Source organism: Nycticebus coucang, chromosome 2 (genome assembly GCF_027406575.1).
Source record: "Nycticebus coucang isolate mNycCou1 chromosome 2, mNycCou1.pri, whole genome shotgun sequence".
Lineage (NCBI taxonomy): Eukaryota > Metazoa > Chordata > Mammalia > Primates > Lorisidae > Nycticebus > Nycticebus coucang.
Window position 1 is genome coordinate 154,356,539 of NC_069781.1, and position 25,594 is coordinate 154,382,132.

Genomic DNA, 25,594 nt, shown 5'->3' on the forward strand with positions numbered 1-25,594 from the left:
CACCCTTTCATACATATTTTATATACTGTTTTCTTACATATGATAAATTTCACAGTAAATTTTAAAATGGTGTGTGAATGTGCATATTTCTGGGAAGAAAGTCCATGTTTCGTTACATTATCTAAGGAACACATAGTCTTCTAACAGAGTACAACTGGGCATGAAGGTTAATTTCTTTCTCTCCTTCCTTCCTTCCTTCCTTCCTTCCTTCCTTCCTTCCTTCCTTCCTTCCTTCCTTCCTTCCTTCCTTCCTTCCTTCCTTTTCTCTTTCTCTTTCTCTCTCTCTTCCTTTTTTTTTTGAGACAGAGTTTCACTGTTGCCCATTCTAGAGTGCCATGGCATCAGCCTAGCTCCCAGCAACCTCAAACTCCTGGGTTCAATCGATCCTCTAGCCTCAGCCTCCTGAGTACCTGGAACTACAGGTGCCCTCCTGACACCTGGCTAATTGTTCTAATTTTAGTAGAGACAGGTGATCTCCCTCCTGCTCAGGCTGGTCTTGAACTCCTGAGCTCAAGCAATCCTCCCACCTCAGCCTCTCAGAGTGGTAGGATTACAGGCATGAACCTCTGTGCCTAGCCGGTGAGAAGGTTTCTGAGTCTGTCTTGTTCTGATATTCCCAGTGACAGAGCCTTTGCAAGCAAATTTGGGCTCATCCTTGCCAGCTGACCAGACCCCCCTCTGCCATGGAGGGAAGCTTGAAGCAGGTGTCCACAGAACTCGTATGAACATCTTAAAGCCAAAGGAGGTCTCAGGGCTCACTCGGGGAAGGGCTAACATCCCTTTTCCTCCAGGAGGACTGAGTCCCTAGCCCTGGGCACCTCCTTTCCTTCCTCCCTCCCTGGCTCTTCTCCTGACATGTGTTCTGTTTCTTCCTTCTTTCCATGGCCCATCTCCATCTTGCTGATGTACTTGGCCATTACCACAGAGCCTGAAAACAGCAGAGCCTAAGTCAGGATCTGGGCTGCAGGCTCCCAGCCCAGTGCTCTTTCTGCCGTACCAGTGACCAGTCCTGGTCTGTTCTCCCTGAGCACCTCAGTTTCTGCTGGGTCTGGCTTCCCATGAGGATGGGCCCATGGGCTCAGCCAGGCTTTCACTGGCAAGTCCAAGAAAGGATGCCTTTACCCATTCATTCACGTTGGCCATGGAAGGATTTCGGATTTTATTCTGAATGAGACAGGGGCTGTTGGCGATAGAGATGATAGATTGTACACTTGTTTCCAGAGGGGCTTTCTGACAGCTTAATCTTTAGGGAATGATGAGACAACAATCACGGAGACTATTCAGATGCCACCTCAGTAATCTAGGAAAAGAATGACAAGGGCTTGGAACAGGAGGTTGCAGTGAAGTGGGGAGCCAAACTTCTGTAGTAGGATCAGATGAGGGAGGAAGATGAAGAGGAGTCAAAGGTGTCATCAAGGTTAGTGGCCTGAGGGACTAAAAGGAAGGAGATGCCATTGTCAACTGGAGTGAGTTGACTACAGAGGAGCAGGTGTGGGTGTGGGTCGGGAAGGAGGTCAAGGACCCTACTTTGGATGTGGCAAGGCCCAGGTGCCGTTTGTTAGCCAGGTAATGTCCAGTCTGCAGGTGGATAAAGGCACATGGGGTTCGTGGGGGTGGCCCAGGCAGAGATAGAGATGTGAAGGTCCACAATGGGTAGATGCTTTTTAATGCTGGCACCTGCTCGTGGTCAATTAGGTTAGGAGTTAGTAGAGAAGAGTCTGAGGATGGAGTCACATCTGAGGAAGTCGGAGCCTCAAGCGCCCCCAGGGGACTTCAGTGGGAGCTGTCCTGAGGAGTCTGATCTCAGCTCATGAGAGTTTTTATCCAGGAGACTCTTAAGCTACTTGTAAATGCAGCACAACTTACACCAATGACAAACGATCAGCTGCAATGAAACTCAGGTCTGTTGCACCTTGATCAAAAAAGAAAAGAAAGAAGTACAAGAAGAAATACAGAAATAGAAGGAGAGAAAGAGAGATAAAGAAAAGGAAAGGAAGGAAAGGAGAGGAGAGGAGAGGAGAGGAAAGGAAAGGAGGAGAAGAGACCGGGAGAGAGAAGGAGAAAGAAAGAGATATTGGTTTTCCCACTGGCGCAATGGAGGTGTAGTTTCCGGAAGTGTCCCCGCAGGACCCAGCCCCTTGGGTTCCGTATGTGTCCCAGCTCAGCTTCTGTGTGTCTTGGTGTCTGTGGGGCGATGACCAGAGCTGTACTCACCAGACCAGCCATTGCCTTATACCCCATGGCCTGTGTCACCACATGCCTGGTAAGTGGAAGTGATGCCTCCCTAGAGATCACATCAACTCTGATAATTCTCCAGCCTCCTGTGCACAACTTGCCCTCAGGCCACCTGGGGGAGGACAGGCAGCAGGGCACCTAGACAAGCCACATGGCCCCGTGGCAGGGAGTCTGGGTTGGGGATAGAGAGAGACGCCTTCAGCCCAGCCCCAGCCTGGTGTCTGCACTGCTAACCCCAGGCAGTCTCTGAAAGCACAGGTGGAGCCCACAGGACTTGCTCATCGGGCTCTGAGGCTTGTTGTGTGCAGCAGGGTAGTGTCTCCCTCCACCCTGTAGTCAACACTCCAGGGTCCTGGGCACACCCTTGTTGTTCACTGCTCCTGCCAACACCAATCGACCCTGCAGCTTCCTGCTGCTGGGACCAGGGACTCTCCTCCTCCTGCTCATCAGGATGGACATGCTGGCAAGGTGGCACCCTGGGGACAACCTTCGTGGATAAATACTCCCATGTCCTTGCCCCTTGAGGGAGACAATTCTGAAGCATGCTCTGTGCAATCCCCCCGGAGGTCCCTATAAAGATGAAACATCCGTTGTTCCCCGTAGTGACAGTTCCTCATTCCCTCCTCTACTGGTTTCCTTCCCTCTCCATCTACTTTCCCAACTCCCCTACCAGTGCTTCCAGGGATCACTTCCTAGATAAACTACATACTGTCAAATCTTTGTTTCAGATTCTGTTTCTGGAGGAATCCAGCACAAAATAACCCCAACAAATGACACCAAACCCAACCAAAGAATGAGATCCCTTCTGGTTTTGTTTTGCATGTATTTATTGGGGCACATATTAGCACTGTCCTTGTCCCTGGTAGGGAGGTCGTGTATATAACTGTACTAGGTAAGCACACCAGGCAGTATTAAAAAGGGGGTTGACTCAGTAGTAGGAGATGGTTATCAGAAAAAGCTTCACCATGGAGGGGAGTGACATCAGAGGTTTGGAAGACGAATTGGAGGTTTCTTCTGCCTCCAGCTAGAAAAAAGAAAGATGGAAGCAAATTTGAAAAATGCAAAAGTGTAAAAAAGCACAAGGTGTTCAGGGAATCACCAGTAGTTTGAGTATCTAGTATGCTGATAGAGGATAAGGCGTATTTTGGAGGTGGGAAAAGGTTTATAGGGAAAAAGAAGAGGGACTTAAACTAGCAGGAGATGTGGTTTAGCAGACAGGCAAAATCTTGTCTGTGCTGCTGAAGGTGTTTAATTATTATCTTGGAAAGATTGAAGGATCATTAAAAATTGTGGGTTGGTTGGGTGTGATGGCTCACACCTATAATCCTGGCATTCTGGGAGACCCGTGTGGGAGAATTGCTTGAAGCCAGGAGTTTGAGACCAGGCCAAGCAAGAGGGAGACCCTGTCTCTACAACCCCTCCCCAAAATTAGTGACCTGGTGGCAGGCACTTGTAGTCTCAGCTATTTTGGAGGCTGAGGCAGGAGGATCACTAGAGTCCAGGAATTTGAGTTCACAGTAAGCTGTTATCTCACCACTGCACTGTAGCTTGGTCAATAAAGACCATATCTCAAAAAAAAAAAAAAATTGTGAGTTAACTTTTTCTGGTTGTGTAAGTATTAAATATGCTCACTGAAGAAAAGTTGGCAGACATGGAGAAGTATAAACAAGAAAAGAAAATTATCTCTTATCTCTTATCCAGGGTTAAGTTGCATTGATGTGTTCACATATCTCAGAGGAGTTTTAGGCAGAAGGGGTCAGTCTTGAGTTTTAGAAAGAGCTCTGGCAGCTGGTTACCATAATAAGGCTAGAAAGAAAGACCATGGCATGGGATGACAGCTAGGAGGCTGCTGCAATTGAAAAGGTGATGGGGACCTCCTACGGGGCTGCTGTGGAAGCAGGATGGTGGGGCTTCTCTGGGTGTTTAGGAGGAGGGATGCTGAGAGCTTGATAACCAGTTGGATGGATGTGGATAGCAGACAGGACGGGAACACAATGCTAGAGAGATTCTGAGTCTCCATCCAAAAGTTGGTGGAGGGGGCAGAGGCAGAGAGCCAGGAGACCTGGGTTCTCATTTCATTTCTATCACTTCCAATCCATAGAAAGGCCACTTGAACCCTCAGAGCCATAGTTTTCTGATTTGCTAAGGAAAGTAGATTTTGTCCCTGCTTTCTTCAAAGGCTTGTCATGATGGCCCATAGCTCAAAGGGGACAAACACTCCCAATGTGTGGGCACCTGCAGTTCCAGGCTCTTCTGAAACCTCTGCTTAGTCCTTTCTCTGACCTTCTGCCTCCTGTCCTCAGCATCCCAAGGGCCAGGGATAAGACACCACTCCTCCAGTTTCTCTTTTCCCTCTGCGTCCTTCTCAGAGGATATTTGTCATGCTGTTTTCTCTGGTGCAAATGCTCTGATCACATCCACGCACCACCCCCAATTCATTTGCTCCACTTGCCAATTGCCCTAGTTGTACAGGACAGATAAGATCCCTGCCCTGATGGAGCTCATGGGCCACCCAAGGGGAGACATAAAACAAACACATAAATAGGATAAACTCAAATAGTAATGTAATGAAGGGAATAAATCAGGTGATATGATGGAGAGTGAGAGTATATTTTAGATTTGAGTGGCTGGGAAAGGACTTTTGGACTAAGTCCTGAACAGCTCTGGCAGAGGAAACAGCATGTGTAAAAGTCCTGGGGTGGGTTAGGGCCTGGAAGTTTTAAAGAATGGGAAGGCCAGTGTGGGTGGGCTGATCCAAATTCCCACCCATCCTACTTAAGTGTGGTAGCCTCTCTGAGGCTTCCTTGCCTCAACACCCATCCCTTTTTTGAAGATTCAGCTCCACCCAACTTCCACACCTTCATGGTGACTCCCAGTCCTACCACATTGGATCGTGATCAACTATTTATACGCTGGACTGGGAGCTTTGGGAAGACGAGTCTCCTCCCTAGCCAGCACTGCTCAGGCAGGCAGCAGGTGGTGAGCAATGAGTGTTGTTTGATGAATAAATAAATTAATCTAAAGATGAATGAATGAGGGAGAGAATGAATGACTCTAAGGTCCAAATGGCTCTGTGCTTTACTTAACTGTCACAGTCCCCTTATTTTAAACTGCACCCCATAACCCCATTGCCTTATTTAGGGTATGTCACTGTTTCGCCTACCACACAGCAGGCTTATTTATTATGTTTCCTGTTTCCCCCTAGCTCCCAGGGCAGAACATAATTCCATGGTGTCAGGAATCTCTGAGTGGGTGTCCACTAAGGTACCCCAAGCGCCCAGATCAGTGCCCGGCACACAGCAGGTACAGGTAAGAATGACTGAGTGAGGGGATGAATGGGTAACTAAATGAGTGAACAGCACTTCGGGGTCACAAATCTCAAATGCCCCGCTACGCTGCCCACAACCAACCGAGATGTTGGAGTAAGTGCTGGGCTGTGACTTGTCAAAAGTCTAAACCGGCCCGACAAAACCGCCCAATAGCCGGTACCAGTTTGCAGTCCCGGGTACTGAGCAGAAGGTTCCCATTTTGTTGATGGAGAAACTGTCCAGGTAGTTTAAGTGGCCTGCTGCAGATGACAGAGCTGGTGCTGTATCCGTGCTTGTCTGCTCCACGCCCTCCTCCCCAGTCCCTTCCCGGTCGGTCCCCACTCGGAGGTAACTCAGACCCCAGTGCTGGGAGTCTGTCCTTCTCCTCCCGCGGTGGGAGGGCAGAACCTAGTGTACTTGGGAGTAGCGTGCCCTGCCCTGTCGCGGGATGCAAAGGGAGTGCGCTCCTGGGTCCCCGAGTCCCCGGGAGCCCGGCTCCCGCCGCCCCTGGGCCCGCGCCGCGCTCCCGCCCCTGCCCCCCACAGCCGCGCTGTCAGTCTCCATTAGCGCTAACAGGCTCCAGGCCGAGCGGGCCGGGCGCTGGGTTAATGCAATCGGCGCGTTACCTGGGGCGCAGGCTACATTACCAGTCCGGCCCCCGCTCGGCGAGGCCAGAACCAGCCAGCCCGCGCCCCGCCGGCCGTCCTGCGCCTCCAGCGCTTCCCCAGCCGCGCCCGAGCGCCACGCGGCGGAGCCCAACCCCAGGCCGCGCCCCAGAGCCCGCCGAGGCGCGGCGGGTCGGGGGCAGGCAGGGCGCGCGGCACCCGGGACCCCCCTCCTCCGGACATGTGAGTGCACCCTGCGCGTGGGACCAGGCTAAGTGTGACCGGGCGAGGGAGGCCCGGGCCGGGACACGCGAGCGGGAGTGCCCGCGAGTTTGTAGTGCACAGGTGTAAGTGTCCGGGAAAGCTCCGGGGTTGTTGAAGTGGCCAAGTCCCGAGCGGGGATGCGGGCGGCCTGTCACTCGACCCGGGGATACCTCTGCCTCGGTGTGTCCAAACTCGGCCGTTTGGGGGAGCGAGAGAGCTGCGGGGAGACTGCTGCGGGGTCTTCGGCGGGACCCATAGGGCCGTCAAAGGTGGTTGGTCTCCAACTCTGAGTTCGGTCTCAGCCGGGTGCACAACCTGTGTTTCCAAACATTTTTCCATAAATGCGCGCCCTTTTCTGGGAACCTTGTGTCCACTCAGCGCATGCTGGTCCTATAGTCTTTAGCGTTCCTGGGGATCCCAGGAGGCGCAAGCAGAGAGGAACAGTCGGGTGACCACCTCCTTGTCGTTTATTCCAGCAGAGGCTCGGTGTGCCCTCGGGACCACTGAAGTCGCTCTAGCCAGCCGCACCCATGCTCCTGGCGCGGATGAACCCGCAGGTGCAGCCGGAGAACAGCGGGGAGGACCCGGGGCCGGAGCAGCCCCTGCGGGCGCGCAAAGCCGCGGAGCTGCTGGTGGTGAAGGAGCGCAACGGCGTCCAGTGCCTCTTGGCGCCCCGCGGCGGCGACGCGCCGCCCAGGGAGACCTGGGGCAAGAAGATCGACTTCCTGCTGTCCGTGGTCGGCTTCGCGGTGGACCTGGCCAACGTGTGGCGCTTCCCTTACCTCTGCTACAAGAATGGTGGCGGTGAGCGCCCGGAGGGGCTGGGGGCTCTGAACTGTGGGGGCTTGGATAGGAGCTGGGATGCACATAGGCGACAAGGAGACACGGGGCGAGTCTGGGGTGTGGGAAGGGACTGGACACGGCTTGCAGAAAAGGAAGACTGGGGTCCCCAGTGGAAGAGTGAAATCAAGGCATGACCGTGGACAGTGATAGACCCAGGGGTGGACAGACAAAATCGGGGGCACCAGGTTGGGGGAGAAACCTTGACCTTCTGATGGCCCTGAGGAAGGGAATGGAGATTTAGGGAGCTGTTGAAGGAGCACTGTGAGTCTGGAGGATGTGCCAAGGAGGAAGGACAGGGTGACCCTGTATCCAGCACTCTGAACCTTGAGACAGGAACTTCTGGGCCAGGAAGGGATAGAAGACCTGGGTTCCCTGAAGGCACCTGGGGAGGCCCTGCACTCCACTCCTGGGGATAGAGACTCTGAGAAGCCAGTATCAGGAAGAATGCCACTCTCAGCTTGATGGTGGTTTTGCTGGAGGGGTCAGATGACAAGAACTGGTCTGGCCCTTGAAGCAGGAGGCCTGGGCCATTGGGATGAAGCCTCCGCCTCCTCAGGTCCTGGCCACATTGCAGGGTGTAGGGGGAGCAGCCAGGCTGCTGGTCAGATTGTCCACCTGCCCTGGAGTGGGCACCTGGTGATCTGATCACCTGAGGTCAGTCAGGAGGTGGACAAGGAGGAGCCCTGGGGGAGCAGCTTTGTTCCCCTTTATTCCCAGAGTGTCCAAACCACCCTGGTCCTGCCACTTTGGCTGAGATGAGCTCAAAGGTGCTCTGCAGAAAGTCTGGGGAAATGACCTTCTGGAGGAAGAAACTGTGGAGAAGGGGCTGGAGCTCTGGAAACCCCTCTCCTTCCACTGGACCACTCTGTCAGTGGCTGTGACTTGGGACTTGAGGGAGGTCAGAGAAAGCGGGGATGAGAATTTGGAGCAAGGTAAAGCGAAAGCGTATGACTTTGTTCCACAGGGTCTGGGACTCAGCTCTTTGACTGTGTATTCTGGACACTTGCTTTGGGTTAGTCAAAGAAGTTGTGGGGGTTACCATAGGGAGCAGAGGATGCTGCCTAAGCAGGCATTTGCCTCTTCCCATGAGGATGTTAACTCAAGGTTGCAACAGATGAGGGTGATTTTCTTGGGCCCCTCCTGAGACGAGTCTATCAATGTCAGATACTCTGGGGACAAGATAGCCAGGACGGCAGTCCTGAGCTTCAGGAGTATCTGAGGTCTGGGGCTTGATCCCTGGGCACACTTGCTACTCTGCAGGGTCAGTGCTTGGTTCTGGCCCCAGGATGGTACCAGGCAGAGAAAGGATGAGCAAGGGGAAACTTCTCCACGTCTGCCCGCTGCAGCTTCTCAAATGTTTCTGGATAGGTTTCAGCATTCTGGCCTTTTGGACCTAAGAAGAACAAAAATGCAGATTTTATATATTTTTAGCAGCCAGCGAGATGATGAATGACAGACAGATTGAGAGACCTTAGGACACCCTATCCCACATGTCCTCAGTGACCATCGGAGACTGCTTGTCCCTAGACAACAAAGGCTCTATCATTAATCAGCGTGATCTGGCTGGTTCCTCTCACTGTGAGGGACAGTGCTGGGCCCTTCAGGGGCCACCTAGGTGCATTGAACACTCTCCTGCCTGCCAGGAGCTGTCACCACCTCTGGTCTTACTGCCACACTGCTACAAGGTCTTTCCATTGTCAAAAGGCACCCCATATGGCCAATGTGGCAGGTCAGCTAGGTGGATATCCTAGGGCTTTCATTGACACTGCATACTTTCTTGGTCATGACCACCAACTCAGTTAAAGAGCACTTGTTGTATGCAAGGTGATATACCAGATTCCTAGGGTACAAGATGGAGCAAATCTGTCACTGGTCCCAATCTTTAGGTGGAGTTGGCTGGAAGCTCCTCTTGGGCTTGCCAGGCCTACACATGGCCCATCTCAAGTTGTTGGGTAATTTGTGTCTTTGTGGGTCTACCTCCCAAATAGACTGGGGAACGTGGAGGGCAGAGACTGTGGCTTATTTTATACTTGTGTTTCTAATTCCCATGATAAGGCCTAGACCCTAGGAATGTGGTAGAAGGTACCCAACAAACCTCCAAGCCCCCAGAGACCTGCTGCCACATCCAGAAACAATAACAGAAACATATAGTGATGACTGTAACAGCCTACACATCAGGAAGGAGTCTTAGCTGTGGAGTCCTGGGTTCCAGTTCCTACCTGTGTGGCTTTGGCAACTCATAAAGCCTCAGTTTCCCCATGTGTCAAATGCTCATAATGCTGTGCAGCTCAGAGCATTATTGTGAGGACTAATTGCAATAACACCCATGGAGAGCCCAGCCTGAAGTCCAGCCTTAGGAAAGGGGGCTGTTGCTGCCACACATTGTGATGATATAGACATCGGTGAAGAGGTGACAAGCATTCCAAATGCCCAAAGAGGGGCTGCATGGGAACACTCAGAGGGGGTGAGTTGTGGTTGGAAGCCAGTTGCTCTGGAGGGGGTGGGGAACAGCCAAGCCGTGGAGAGGGAGGAGGTATTCCAGCTGTGCCCCCGGGGCGGGAACATCAGTGGAATCATTTCTGAGCAAAGGAGAGATAAGGGTGGAGAGGCAAGTTAGGGCTGGGCTGCGGGGGCCTTGAATGCCAGGCTAAGGGGCGGGGATGTCATACTAGTGAATTTCCATTACTGGTTAGGATGTCCACGGTTGGTGTCGGGGAGCAGTGCAGCCCCCCAATGCAGAATATGAGGCAGATCCTTTTTCACCTACCCCTCACCCCTCCAGATCTACTCACCTATTCCACTCTGGCTTTTATCTCCTGAGACCTTGTGGCTGTTCCTTGTGGGTCACTTCTCATCCAGTAATTCTGAAGTTAGCCTCAGAGACAGGCAAGCAGGCAGGAAGGTGGGTCTCCTTCAATTGTAGAAGCAGCCAGAAGACCCACATTTGAACCCCACCCCTGCTACTCACTGTGTGGCCTCAGCCATGACACAGCCACTCTTTGAGTCTCCATTTTGCTGTTATAGCAGGACATGAGCTTAGATGCCCCCTTAGTCCACCCCTTTAACACATACACATGTACACACGCACACACACAAAAGATTCATCCCTTACCAATGCCCTGGCCCAGGGCTAAACCAAAGTCAGGACTCACTTACCCTATTATTTAATAGCCGTCAGTCTGTGAGCAATTCTGGTGTCAGTATTAACACAGTAACCTCTGCAATTCTGACTATTCATTCTGACTATTCATGCTGCCCAGATTGGAGGATGTTTTGAAATGATGAGGGTGCCAATAGTTTAAGCCCCTGGCTAATATTTTCTGAATGAATTACTGGGGAAGATCAGCCTGTCTGAACATCTTCCCAAAGGCCGGCTGCTGGGAAGCATGGCGCACCAAGAGTTTTCCGGAGGGGAAAGCTGCTTTTGTTCAGAACCTTCTCAAACAGCAGGTTGGAAGAAGGCAGTCTTCTCTGTGTCTAGGGCTGTGTCTAGGGTTCTAGATTTTTCCCTCCACACCTGTGATCTTGGTGCATCATGATCCCTAGAGAGGCCCAGGGAGATTGACTGGGTGCCCAGGTCTGCCCCCCTTCCGGGGAAGAGGCCACGGTGAATGAATTACCCTTGGAACGTGGCTGTTTCATTTGAGACGTGTCCCGAGGACAGCTCTGAGCTCTGCATTGTAGAGCAACTACGACCTTCAGGTTCAAACAGGTTTGGGTTTGAATCTGAGTCTAACATTTGCTAGAAATGTAGCCTTGGTCAAGTCACTCATCTTCTCTAATCTGAGTCCCAGTTTCCTTATGTAGAAAAGGAGAAGAATCACAGCACTTTCTCAGAGTGGGGGAGTAGGATGACATCAGAGATAATGTGTGTAAGCCACTTGAAAGGGTGCCGTGTAATAGAAGCTCAATAAATGTAATTGTTAACACTTTTGTTATTGGGCAATGATATTGACTGCACGCTAGCCACAGAAAGGCCCCCAGGATCCTGATTTTGGAGGGAGCAGAATTCATCCTAAGAGGAAAGTGATAGAGGGAAAGAAAACTGCAAAGTAGTCCCACCTGGGCGTGGGGTCCTACAAGGAAAACAGACTTAGGGGACAGCCTGATCTTATCTCACCATAGACCCCTTACCTGGGGAGTGGGGATTAACATTCCTGCATGGGGTCTTTCAAGGGTTCCATGAGATACTGCAATTCTGAGTCTTCTGCCGACTTCCCTTCCTTCCCCAAATAAGCTCAGTGTGTCAGGGACCCACAGCCCTTTTGGGAACCCTCTTGGCCAAAATATCTGGGATTCTTGAAACCAGCTAGGAGGTAAAGGCTGGTACAGAGGCCAGGGGGGTCCAAAGTCAGGACACTTACATCTGGCCTGGCTGCAGAGGGGCTGGCTCCACCCTGAGCTTTCTGAGCCAGAAACTGACTATTCAGCTTGGGTGCACAATGAGCCAGCCAGCTGGTGTGGCGCTCCAGCTGACAAGTACACACACCCTTTGGCAGGAATGAGGGGCTCATCTGGGACCTTGATCTGGGGTCACCAGCGAGATTTGGCCCATTACTCCAAGCTTGCCAAAAGTATCTGCAGAGACTGTTTCCAACAAGATGTGCTTTAATAAGGATAAATGTTACATCCTGCCCTGTAGTCCCCAACCCTACTGCCTAAGTAAGGATTAGATCACAGCACAAGTAGAGAAAGGCCCCCAGGCTTTCTTTCATTAGCTGCATGTGAGTCACTGCTGAGATCCATTTATTTAACAAAAAAATAATTTACTAAATGCCCACCATATGCCAGGAATATAGGGACAAGCAAAAGATAACCCCTGCCTTTAGGGAGCTCATAGTCTTGTCCTGATAGCCTAATCATTAATGCCATTTTGGATTATATTATTGAAGGTATTATTTCCCAAATGAGGGAGGTGAGGTCCTACTCTGTTCTTTGTGGGCCATATTTCCCTCTGCAATGTGTTCAGAGCATCCCAAACACTCTCTAATTTGTTTCTTTTAAAGAGATCTGGTTGGAGGACATAGGAGACCAGAATCTTCACAGAGCTTTTAATAGAACCACAGCTTTCTTAGTAAAAATAAAATCCAGATTCTTCAAAATTAACAGCAGATTACCACATATGGAGGGGCAGCCTAGGTCTCAAGGTCTGTAGAAAAAATACAAGCTGTGTTTTTACTATTGTCTCACTCAACCACAGCAATCAACACAGAAAACTTCTGTGACCAAAATGTGTGAGTTTTGGTGTGTGAGTTTCTCCCCAGCAGCAAGCGAGCAATCAGCTCTGTAGGGAACACCAGCTGGGTGTCCTCCAATTCACTTCTGACACTGTCTGTCTGGAGATGGCGTCAGGTCCCACAGGTGGGGGGCCCAGTCCCCAAGACTGCCCCCACTTCAGATGCCAATCACAATCCCTAAACTGCTTCCCCTGTGCTTCTGGCTTTAACGTGTTCCCATGACTCCCTTTCGGTGTGATCAATTTGCCAGAGTGGCTCACAGAACTTGGAGAAACATGTTTTTTGGTTTATTCTAAAGGATATTACAAAGCATATGGACAAAGAAATACATAGGGCGAGGTATGTGCTCTCCCTGGGCACATCACCCTCCAGGAACCCCCTCATGTTTTTGGCTTTCTGAAAGCTCCCCGTACTCTATCCTCTTGGGCCTTCTGTAGACCTTCATTGGCTAGGCATGATTGGCAGCTGCAGAGAAATGTGATTGGACAAAAAGGGTGTGAGCTAATGCCAACAGGCTGAATGAAATGTGATTGGACAAAAAGGGTGTGAGCTAATGCCAACAGGCTGAATGAAATGTGATTGGACATCCCCCCTTTCTCTGACCTTGCTCTCAAGTCCTAGTGCCAACAGGCTGAGGGGGAAAACCCAACAAGGCCCTGCCAGAACCTTCTTGGCCTCTCTGTGTGGCAGGCCTTTCTCTAGGGCATGGGGTACAGGATCCCTTTTGAAATGGAGGTCTTCTGACCCACAATCAGAAAAGTGGGCCAGAGAATTTCTTTACGGTCCCAAGATAGAAAGGCTGGGGAAAAAAGAGCAGGTGAGGAGGGCAGGAGAAGGTTAGGAAGGGCGTCTGTTTTCTGAGGTCTCCTTCTGAGGCCTGAAGTGTCTCAATACTATGACAAGTGCATCTGGAGTGATGAACCCGGAGCCACACACGAACACTCATCTAGTGTCACACAGGGCGATGGCAGGAGGTCAGCGCAGGGAGCAGAGGTGAAGGTGAGGGAGGGTCTTAGTCCATTTAGTGTTGCTAAACAGAATTCCTGAGATTAGTAAATGTTTTTTATATCCTTGCTTATTTTTTATTTTTATTTCTTGGCTTTGTGGTGGTGGTTGTTGTTGAGACAGAGTCCCACCCTATGCCCTGAGCAGGGTGCAGTGGCGTCATAGCTCACTACAACCTCAGACTCAGGCTGTGGGCATCCCGCTGCCTCGGCCTCCGGAAGCCACTAGGATTACAGGTGCTCGCCTCGGTGCCTGGCTGGGTTTTTCATTTTCAGGGTTTCACTCGCACTCAGGCAAGTCTTGAACTCCTGAGCTCAAGCAATTCTCCCTCCTCAGCCTCCCACAGTGCTGGACAGCTGCGTGAGGCGAGGGTCCCAGGCTGGTTCCACTCATGGTGGAAAGCAGAATGGGAGCTGGGGTGTGGGAAGTCATGGGAGGAAACAAGAGAGTGGAGCAAGAAGCCACCTTCCAAGGAGGGCATCAATCTATTCGTGAGGGATTTCTCCCCTATGCCTCAATCACTTGCCACTGGGCCCCACCCCCAACACCACCACACTGGGTATCAAATTTCAACATGAGTTTTGGTGGGGACAGACAAACCACATCCAAACCCTAGTGGGAAGTAACTCCTTTGGGAGCCACAAAAGGCCAATTCTCATCGTTTTACATAGAATTCCCTCTTACAACACCAGGAACTTATTGAGCAAAGGCTTATGTAGGTGGTCCTGGCAGGTCTCAGTGAAGTGCTGGGAAAGGAACTAAAGGTGCAAGACCCACCTGCGCTGAGGTCACAGTACCCCGCGGCCCGGCAGGGGTGTGAGGGCCCCCTGGAGATCAGGCTTGGAGAGGAGGAGGCACGAGTTGGCCGCCCCGGCTCTGCCACTGTCCAACCAGCAGACGGTCTCTGTGTATTGCCATCTAGAATGATCTGGACTTGGTTGATTATAGGAATGGAGTGTTTTCCTACAGAAATGGCCAAGGAAGCCAGCTGCTTGACTGGAAAAGACTGAGGGGGATCATCCGTCTGATACTAAATGCACAAAGAATTGCTTCAGGGTCTTCAGGCGCCAGAGGGGTGTGAAGGGTGGTATGAGGCAGTGGATAGGGGCCACTGGGTGGGTGGGTGGGGTGTTAATTAAGGAAAGAAAACAGCACTGGCTAGAAAGGGTGGGCTACTGCTAGGGCATCTCAGCAATGTCTCAGTTGACCCCAGTGGATGGCCCCTTAGACCTGTCCCGAGATAGCCCCATAGCGAGGGTGCTGGGACTCCAGGCCCCAGGATTGATCGGTCATTGGCCTTGAGCAAGGCAGCTTTCTTCAGCGGAGGCCCTTCCCAAAGGACTGGCAGCGGAGGGCTGGGGAACAGGATTTTCATTCCTTGGGGTGGGGGCCGATATGGGAGTCATTTTGGGTAATGGAGTGGGTGGTGGCCTACAGACATCATTGGTCCTGGATTTGCTCATGGTCACTTTTGGATACAAGGGGAAGTAGGCAGCCCCTCCTGGGACAGGGCCACGAGAAGCAGGGGAGCGTCAGAGTCCTGTCTGGTGAGCCTCAGCTGGCATTTGTGCTGCTCCCGGAGGCCCTGGCCACCCTCCAGCACACGGGTGAGCCTGTACTTGTGGCTTCCAGTTGACAAGGGTGCTTTCCATCTGTTCTCCAGTGCAATGATGGGCCATGATTCCCATTTACTGAGTACCCACTGAGTGCCCAGCACTTCATCTTGTGGTCACCACACCAAACCAGTGACGCAGGTATCATCATCCACACTTATGAGGGGGAGCTGAGGTTCAGAAAAGGTACATTTACCCAGGGTCCCAATAGCAGTGCTGAGGGGCCAGGATTATCCTCAGAGGCAGGCAAGGGGGCTGTCCTGGGTCCACGTGCCCCTTTCTGTGCCTGCGTGGGTCTCTTTCTGGGCTCCTGCTCCTGTGTTATGGGCTGTGTTGCAGGACCACAGCCCCAGGCCCAGGGGAGGCTGTGACCGTGATCTGCAGGGTCTATGGACAGAGCTCACACATGTGGGTGGGAGAGTCCGTCCACATGTGTGTGCAAACTGTCACGTGGCTGAATGGAACAGAAGGGGGACAGGAGGGGTGGGGCAAGAAGATCACCCTGTGCCTCCCGCTGCCCACCCAGGGCCCCCGGAACTGAGGATTCCAAGCTTAAACTTGATAATAAAACCCTTGGAAAGGTCTGTTTGTCCAAGAAGGTTTCATGTAACAGTTGTGACTTGATTTGTCATCTTTAACTATGTAGACAGGGTGAGAGCAGGCTGTCTCTTGACTGAAGTTCTCACCCTTTTTTGTACCCCGCTGTCAATTCAGCTATCAGGGTGCCCTTGGAGTGTTGGGCATGGAGGGACAAACCTGGCCTCCTTAGGCATGACCAGGATTTTCTTGGGACTCTGGTGAAAGCTGCAGAGAGTCACAACCTGTATCTGCTCTGCAGACACTAAGGGAATAATTCTGTGGCTTTTCCCTTCTTAGATATTTCAGGATGTGGCCAGAATTCCCAGTTTGAGGAATCCTGCCCTCCACAGAACTGGGCAGCTGGTCCTGCTAATTGTCGGGGGACCCTACAGCACATTCTTAGGTCTCCTCCCTGCCGTCCCCTCTGTGACCACGCTCCCCTCCCAAGTTCCCCAGCTGGCCGGGGACAGCCCACCCCTCACTGAGCCCCCTACTGTGGTCCTCCTCACTGCCAGGGGGCTGCGCCCCAGCCCATCCCCCTCTGAACTTAATGAGCCCTGAGCTTCTCTTTCTGAGGACCTGGCGTTTGCACAGAGGATTCCAGACTCCCTCTGTGACCCGCAGAGTTTCTCCCTGGTGGTAGGATGGCAGGCAACGTGAGCTGGGCTAGAGGTGATGGGACAAACCCTTTCCTTGCTAAATTCACCCAAAGGCCACTAGTCATTGTCTTTTTCACAGTGTGGTTGTGTGAGTGTGTCAGAGTGCACAAGTATGTGTGTACCTTTGCACGAGTATGTACCGGCGTGCCTTTGAGCACATGCATATGTGTTTGGAGACCTCCAGCTGCTGAGACGCTCACAAGGTATGTCCTGCCTGTGTTTTTCCGGGTCATCTGGGCGTCTGCACAGCCAGAGCATTGCGAGCCAAAATAGGATTCTGGGCGCATGGGCCCCGAGACCCTCAGGCCCTGTGTGAGGAGGCTGGCTGTACCTGGTACCACGACACAGGGAGGTGTAGCAGGACCCTAAGAATGTGGCACTTACAAGCCTTGCAGGGCAGTAACTTCTAAGAGGTTTGCAACCAGCCTCAGTTTCCAAGGAGCTACTGCAGGGCTGTTTATAACAGAGCCATCCACAGCTGACTTCGTCACCGCTTAAGCCCCTTTCTGACCCTTCACCCCTGCCCTGGTTTCCCTCTGCAAGTGGCCTTGCTCGAGCTGGCTATCCTATTACAGCATAGGGCCCGTGCCACCAGGCAGCTGGCTGTTCTTCATTCACATGCAGCCATTTCCCCAGCCCTGAGTCTTCTTGATCTGTTTTCGCCCAAGTGAATTGGCTGGCCCACATCTCACACACGCATAGACAAGCGCCTGGACGCCTTTCCTTCCTTGCCCTGCTTGCTGTGACACCCAGCCAGCAGCAGAGATGAAAGCCAAGTGGGCAGTTCACCCCCCGCACTGGCAGTCCCACCCAGAGGTTCTGCGGTGAGGAAACTGGCCAAAGTGAGATGCTGGGTGGATCGGCTGATGTGGCTCTCTCCCTTCCTTGGCTGTGCAGAAATGAAAGTTGAGTCACCAGCGGCCTCCATGGGGTCCAGACCTGAGCTGCGACTCCCTGCTATTCTTTTGACATGTTCCCTTGCGCCACTGACTTCAGACATCTTCCAGCCCCTCCCCACCCAAGTCCCCAAGGGGAATAGCAGTTGGCCCCAGGCAGAGTGGGGCTCCCACAGATGCAGGTTTGAAGCCAAGCTGCTTACTTACAAGTTTAGACAAGCAACTCGACCTTTTGAAGCCTTAGTTTCCTGATCTGTAAAGTGGAATTAGTGGTAATTCTCTTTCAGGGGTGGTATTAGTGAATATTTGTGTAGACACTTATGTATGGCTTGGTATTCAACAGGTGCTCAATGAACCGTATACTTGTCACTCCCACCACTCTCCCCTGCACCGACAGCCACAGCACCATTCCTGTTGGTGGCGTGGACAGGTGTGAGTTCCCGTGCCAGGTCAGTCCTCTTTATGTGGGAGGAGAGAAGAGCAGAGAATGAGATGAGGAACCAGAGGAACTGAGGCCTGGGGGGAAATGGCACGTGGTCGCTTCTAGACGTCCATCCTGGAGCATGAGATGGGGCCTTGAACCAGTCTGTGAGAACAGACTGGGTGGCTTACCTGGTCCCAGATCTCCAGTCTCAGAACAACCATCCACTGATCCTATTCAGACTCATGTTCTTCATGTAGACTAGAATGTTCCAGGATCTACAGGGTGTGCTGGGAATAGCTCTGAAACTCAGGAGCCAGGAAGCCCTGGGCCCAAATCCACTGGCCCATCTTGTGCTCTGAAGGGTCCGAGTCTCCCAACATTGGGACCAACACTTCATTCTTTATCCTCAAGAGCCCTAAGTTTCCTGAGAAGTCCTGAGAAGAAGGTAGAGACTGATATCTGAGTAGCTGAGTGACTTTGCCATGGTTCTTTGAGTTCCAGAAGAACGTGGAGCCCCAGTTTCCACATCAATAAAATGGAGACAGCAATAATCTTTGTAATTTAGGGTTATGAAGATTGAATGAGATGTTGCGTGAAAAGTGTCTGATGTGTGAGCTGGTGGTACCTGTTGTGAACATGGCTAATGTTACCATTGTTCAATAATTCCCACTTTCTTAGTATGGCTCAGAGAGTATTTGGTTTCCAAAGTGACAGCATCTCAGCCAAAAACTGATGCCAGGAGGAGTCTGGCTCTGGCCTGGCCACCTCCAGCTGCATCTAGAAGGAAGCTAGCACTTTGCATTGGTCTCACTTGCAGTCTGGGTTGACATAGCAGGTGTCCCAGTGAGTCAACTCTTGGTGTCAGAATTGGAGGGCACCCTTAGAATGGTCTCTGGAACTCAGATGCATCTAGTTCTGGCAGGAATTGTCCCCAGGATCAGTTGCTGCCTGTGGTCCCGGAGCCCCCTCAAGTTCCTGCGATCTCTGGGTAGACATCTTCCCTGGTCAGAGTCCTGAGCGTCCAGCCTCTTTGTTTGTTTATCTTCAGCCATGTGGGTGAAGAGACCTGGGTGCCAATCCTGCTTCTGTCATCTATCAGCAGCGCACACAGGGACAGTTGAACTCCCTTTCCACCCCTCTTCTTCCCCCCAACTTCTTATTGTGAGACTCTAAGAAGAATCTAGTGAGATCATGTTTGGGAAAGCCACACGTGACCTCAAAATGATATCAATATGAGCAAAATTAGAAACTCAGTCATATGTAACTTTAGGCACTGTCTCTCCCTCTCTGCTTTCAATTTTCTTGCCTGTAAAAGGAAGGGTTGGGGTTAGATTGGCATCCCCAGAGTGATGACTCACGGAAGGAAAGGTTCTGTGTTTAAATAAATTTCATGAAAGTTACACTGTTATCCTCCTTTTGGTGTGTCATAGCGTGCACTTGTGGATCTAAGGCTAGAGAAGGCTGCAAGACTTAAACCTGTTCAGCTTTGCTCAACCCAGATGCTACTGTGCTGTGAATTTGACCACAGACCAATATTAATAGTCATTATTATGACTATTACTATTAGTAGTACTATTGCAAGGACTATTTCTGTTACTTGCAATAATTGCTCTGTGTAACTATGTTCACTTGACACAAAATACTCCTTGGGTAATGGCCAGGTGGACAAATGAGTCAGAGTGGACACAGAGCCGAGTGCTCTGAGGGGCAGGGGGTCACACAGGTCACACTCTCCCTCTGTGTCCTCCAGGTGCCTTCCTGATCCCCTACACCCTGTTCCTCATCATCGCAGGGATGCCCCTGTTCTACATGGAGCTGGCTCTGGGACAGTACAACCGGGAAGGGGCAGCCACTGTGTGGAAGATCTGCCCCTTCTTCAAAGGTAAACAAGGGACCAGGGGAAGTCAATGGTTGTTCCAAAAGGCTTCCTTGTTGCTCCTGGGGAATCAGCTCCAAAGGTGAGGACCAAGGTAGACCTCCTCTCTATGAGATTGACAGGTCTCAACAAGGTCAAGAGTGTTCACCATTCAAGGTTACATGGAGAACATTTGGTGTGCCAGGAATAGTGTAAGCATAAAATGCCTGGGGACCTGGATTTCAGTCCAGGCTACGTGTACCAGCTTAATGACCAAAGAGTCTGTTCGGGAAATTCTTAGAGAAGTATCAGAAGTACCCAGCACATAGGCCACTATTCTACCTTCTTGCTTTTGTGACAGACACGATAAATTGATTATGGATCTTTTTGGCCTTAGCCAGAAAAAAGCCTCACAATCCTTATTACATCAGCCGCAACTCATCAATTGCAGCTGGGATATAAGGTGAAGGCTACTTGTATTCTGGGCTAAAAGCACATCTGCAGAGAATAGCCATAACAAATACCATTTCTTGGCCCTTACAGAGCTGGGAGAAGGGTATGCAGTAAAAGGTAGTCTGTCTCTGGCATTGGTGAGACAACCGGGCCTAGATGGCAATGAGGGTCAGTGTGACTCTCCTGAGCCTCTCCTCAGCTGGTATGAGTATCCTGAGTACCTCCTGTGTACTCAGTCCTGTGGGAGAGGCAGGCTGGTATAAAAGCCTTAGAAGACATCTTAGTTAAGATTTTCTTTTGTTTAATTGCCAAAACTCAATTCAAAATGGTAAGGGGATTCATTGGGTTACATTATGGTAAAGTTCAGGGACTTTAGCTTCAGGTATAGCTAGATTCAGATGCCAAAATAGTGTGGTCTGGAATCTATCGCTCTGCGTCTCAAGTCTGTGTTAGTGTCATTCTGTGGTAGTTACATTCTTCTCAATTGCTTGCAAAGATGGCCATCGACAACTGTAGCTTAAATTCTACCAAGTTTAACAGTGACCAAAAGCAAAAGTGAAACTGAATAGACAAACAAATAATAGCAAAAGTGAAATAAATAAATATATTTATTGCTTCGTTAAAGACTCTTAATGGTTTGGCTTGAGTCATATATCCCTTTATTAACCAATCACCGTGGCTATGGGGAACCAGTGCTCTGATTGGCCAGGCCTGCATCATGTGCTCAAGGAAGAGGGGGGTGTGAGCCTCACCCAAACCTCACAGACTAAGAATTGCTTAAGGTTAATTCCTTAAAGCAATACTTGGCAAGCAAAACAAAAAAAAAATATATATATACACGTGTGTGTATGTATCTGTGTCTGCTCTAGGCTAAAACCATAGATTAGCCCTAAAGGAGCTTCAGCAGCATCCATGAACATGACATTGACACAGGTGGATGAGAGCAGGGCCCAGCAAACGCATTGGGCTGAATCTGATAGGAAAGTGCCCAGTTGGGGTTCTCTGGGAACCAGGTACTGGTACGAGAATTTGAGTGCCAGGAATTTTGGGGTAGGTGATCCCAGAAAGTGATAGGGAGGAGGAGGCAGCCAAGAGAAGGTAGGTTATAAAGTCAGTTCCACCAGGGACAAGGAGCTCAATCGCACTGGCTGAGAGGGTGAAACACCAGCAGGGTTATCCTGCTGGAAGGAGGAGGGAGCTGCAATATTTACACCCTGACTCCCCAACATAGCTGCCCCCCTGGGAACACTAGGTCACCTTCCTAATGAGTGGGCAGAGGGGCCTCCAATGAGAAGAGAGAGCCCTCAGGCAAGGAGTGGCGGGTGCCTAGGGAATGGGTGTGGGGTTCTGACAATCTGCCCAAGAAAAAGAGAGGCTGAGGGGAAGCCCTGCTGACCTGTCTCTCCTGCCCAGGAGTCGGCTATGCGGTGATCCTGATTGCCCTCTATGTGGGCTTCTACTACAACGTCATCATCGCATGGTCACTCTACTACCTCTTCTCCTCGTTCACCCTCAACCTGCCCTGGACTAACTGTGGCCACGCCTGGAACAGCCCCAATTGCACCGACCCCAAGCTCCTCAACGCCTCAGTGCTGGGCAACCACACCAAGTACTCCAAGTACAAGTTCACACCTGCGGCAGAGTTTTACGAGTAAGTCATGGACCCCACCGCCTGGACCGGTTGGGACCTGGGCTGGGTGTGACCTGAGCTAACCACTAAGGAAAGCCACAAGGGAGGGAGGGGACAAATGCCAGTCAGCATGCTAATGTTTGCTGAGCATGGAGCTGGGAGCTGAGGACACAGCCCTGGACAGGGTGGTTGGAGCAACCCGTGTTTGGGGCAGGAGAGGAGAGGCTGGGGAGATAACACACAAGGAAAACAAGTACAGAAGCCAGAAGATTTCAGAGTGTGTGTTCCCTGCAGGAAACACAATGCATTCGGGAGAGTGTAACTGCTCATAAGGAACTAAAATCAGGTATGCAGGGGAAATTGTGAAGGGAAAGGAACTTGGTCTCAGTGGTTAGGGGAGGCCTCACTGAGGAGGTGACATAGGAGCTAATGAAGTTGGTGAAGGGGACATCTTGAGGGTCTGCAGCAATTGAATAGCTGCAGTTTGAACCAAATCAATCTGATCCTGAAGTTGTACCCTGGGCCACTGTGTCTCTGGGGTTTCCCAGGGAGAAAGTAGGCAGAGCTTATGAGCGAACTTCAACAGGTGGGCCAGCTACATGCAGCTCTGGGAAACGAGTTGGGCCACGTGTGCTTGAGAGGCACGGACTGGTGGTAGAAGGTAGGTATTAAAGAAAAAAAAGAAAAAAGAAATTTTTATGTAGAAATAATTTTATACATAGAGTTGTAAAAATATTACATATACCTGTCACCCAACTTCACCTTCTGTAACCATGGCAGAACTGTGAAACCAGAAAATTAGCACTGATGTGCGACTAGTAGCTGATTTCCTAACCTCCTGCAGATCTTACCTGAATTTCTCCAGGTTTCTCACTGATGTTTTTCTCTTATATTTAGCTGTGTCTCTCCCTTGTCTTTGCCAATCTATGAGAAGTCTCTGGGCTTTCTGTGAGTTTCTTTGGCATTTCCTTGACAACTTTGGAGATGATTATTGGCCAGTTTTTCTGTGAAACATCTCCTCCTTGGGGTTTGTTTGTTGTTTTCTCACGATTAAATTGAGGTTCTGCATTTTTGGTAAGAATATCACAGAAATGATGCTCTCGGGGCCACAATCTCAATCTGACTTAATACTTTTAATGTTAACTTTGAACAGTTGGCTAAGGTGGAGTCTGCAACCTTCCTCCAGTTCAGAGAAAGTATTTTTTCTTTTGCAACAAATAATCTTTGGGGGAGACATTTTGAAGTTGTATACATGTCTTGATTCTTATTATACTTTTGCCCACATGCCTTAACACCCGTTGATGCGTCCTGCAAATATTATTAGTACAGTGTTTGCCTAATTGTAACTTTCTATTTTCAACATTTCTTCTAAATTAATTGATCAAACTTCTTCCATAAGAAAGTTGTCCCTTCCCGCATTTATTTATTCAATTATTTATTTATATCAGGATGGGCTCATGGATATAATATTTTATCCCCTGTTCTTCATCCATAACCATTGTTATTTAATTTGTTGCTCCCCTGAATCTTCTCATCCTTTTATGCCCTTGATCAGTTGGTGGCAGACTTGTTTTTAGCCTTCTGATTTAAAATGTTTGTATGATACTGTCTTTACCCCTCAGGCATGGGTGAGTTCCATTGTAGTGATTCCCTACACAAGTATTAGCAGTTAACACACAGTACTTGTGACAAGCTGCGGGGCAAGACAGCTGATCCCACCTGAACCCTACCCTCAAGATACACAGGATCTAGGGCAGAGACCCCCATGTTTCTCTATAAAAGATCAGACGGGAAATATTTTGGGCCTTGCAGGCCACATATGTCCCTATTGCCTATTCTTCTTTGTTTTATTTTACCCACGAAAAGGCAAAAATGATTTTTAGTCCACCGTCATTCCTAAATAGGCCATAGCTCAGAATTGTCCCAGGAGCCATGATTCACTAATTTCTGGTCTAGAGCAAAAGATTCCCAGTGAAACTTCCTGCAATGGGCAGCACTCGTAGCTCAGTGGGTAGGGCACCGGCCACATACACCGAAGCTGGTGGGTTGGAACCCGGCCAGGGCCTGCTAAAACAATGACAAATGCAACAACAAAAAAATAGCCGGGCATTGTGGCGGGTTCCTGTAGTCCCAGCTACTTGGAAGGCTGAGGCAAGAGAATTGCTTAAGCCTAAGAGTTGGAGGTTGCTGTGAGCCGTGATGCCACAGCACTCTACCGAGCACAACATAGTGAAGAGTTTAAGGTTGAGGTTGCTGTGAGCTGTGACGCCACAGCACTCTGTCGAGGGCAACATAGTGAGACTCTGTCTCAAAAAAAAAAAAAAGCAAACAAATAAACAAATTTCCTGCGATGGTAAAAATGTTCTACATCTGTGTGGTCCAGCACAGTAACCACTCCCCATGTGTGGCTAACCAAGCAGTTGACAAATGACCAGTGTGATAGAGAATGTAAAGGTTTAATTTTATTTAATTTAAATTTATTTACCTTTAAATAGCTACACATGGTCAGTGCACATCTAGGGTGTGAGAAAAGACAAACTCACAAACAGCAAAACTTTAGGGTTACTCTCCTTCAGTCCTCTGGATTCCCTGAGCTAAGGATCTGGAAATGAGCCCTGACTATCCGGAGATGCAGGTTAGGAGACCATTTCCATCCCTGCCATCTTGGTATAGTGGGGTCAAGGAGATTTGAGTTTGGTTAAAAATGACCTTTGGAAAGTCTGTCCCTCCTGGGGCTTAGAGGAGTCAGTGTTCTCAAGGCCCAGAAACTAACCTCAATAGACCAGCACAGAACACGTGTGCAGAGTCCTGTAGCTGCATCCACCTGCCTGCGTACGTGATCCCATGCACTTCCAGCAGGCATGGGCCAAATCACGTGTTTGAGAAATTTTCTGGGAGAAGGTTCATAGTTGTCATCAATTCTCAACTACCTCTGCAGACCCTCACAGTATCTGAGACATTGCTATTTAAAGCGAGCACCTGCTGTAAGTAGCAGCGCCGTCCCTGTCTTCACTGTCACATGAACAGCTACCTGCTTACTGTGGGTATGCGGCTTTCTGCTAACTTCCTCGTACATATTATCTCAGGCTAAGCCTCGCACCAAACTAATGAGATTTCTGTAACTCTTTCTGTAACTCTTATCCTCATCGCACACGTGAGGAGGCTTCATTTCACAGATGAGAGAGCAAAACCCACAACTAGGCAACTAGTACTATGTAGATCCAGGCACCTTTCTGTCAGTGGCTGTCCACTGTCCCATCTGGTTCTCCACTTGTCGGGCTGGGACTGGCCAGGTCTCTGGCCCGGCTTATCTATTGTCCAGAACGCTATGCTATCTTGCTCAGAAACAATTACTCTTTAGGTGCCTGAGGGCTATTCGCCTTAGCAGAAGGGAGAGAGAGAGAAACAGTCTTAGTAAGAAAGTATATCTTACAGTCTTCTTAGAAGGCCTTGGGCAGAGGCCCTGTGAGCAGGAGAAGCGAAAGAGTCAGAGTGATGGAGTCTGTGAAAGAATAGCATGCACATGGGTGGTGCCTGTGGCTCGAAGGAGTGGAGCGCCGGCCCCATATACCGGAGGTGGCGGGTTCAAACCCAGCCTCAGCCAAAAAAAAAAAAAAAAACTGCAAAAAAAGAATAGCATGCCTGCTCCCTGACTGCCTTCTCCTGCAGCTTCTTATAGATGTGATCCTGTGACTGCTTGCACCAGAGTTGTAGAGACTACCAATCTCCAGTGTTCTTGTCTCGCACACCCTTGTGTTATGGAGAGCTGAATCCCTTCCCCATGCCCTTATCCCCAAGGTATTATATTACCGAGATATTACCAGTGTTTCTTATAATTACAGAGTGTTCCGAGCTTAACTCTCGCTTCTCCTTCCCATGAGCTGTATGGTCTGCTACACCTTTCACTTGCAAGACCCTGAGAGTAAGCCCCTCTGTACATTTTGCATCCCAGGAGCATAACTGTCCTCACTCTGACCCCAGCCTTGCC

At 50.3% G+C, this 25,594-nt stretch overlaps 1 protein-coding gene across 1 annotated transcript in view; it reads left to right on the forward strand.

The window, feature by feature from the left end:
* Positions 1-6,727: 6,727 nt before the first annotated feature.
* SLC6A2 (solute carrier family 6 member 2) overlaps positions 6,728-25,594 on the forward strand; it is a 50,315-nt gene continuing 31,448 nt past the window's right edge. The window contains exons 1-3 of the mRNA XM_053554052.1: positions 6,728-7,216; positions 19,419-19,550; positions 21,390-21,627. Of these exons, the coding sequence (XP_053410027.1) occupies positions 6,943-7,216; positions 19,419-19,550; positions 21,390-21,627 (644 nt within the window). The 5' untranslated portion in view covers positions 6,728-6,942. The remainder of the gene's footprint in view (positions 7,217-19,418; positions 19,551-21,389; positions 21,628-25,594) is intronic.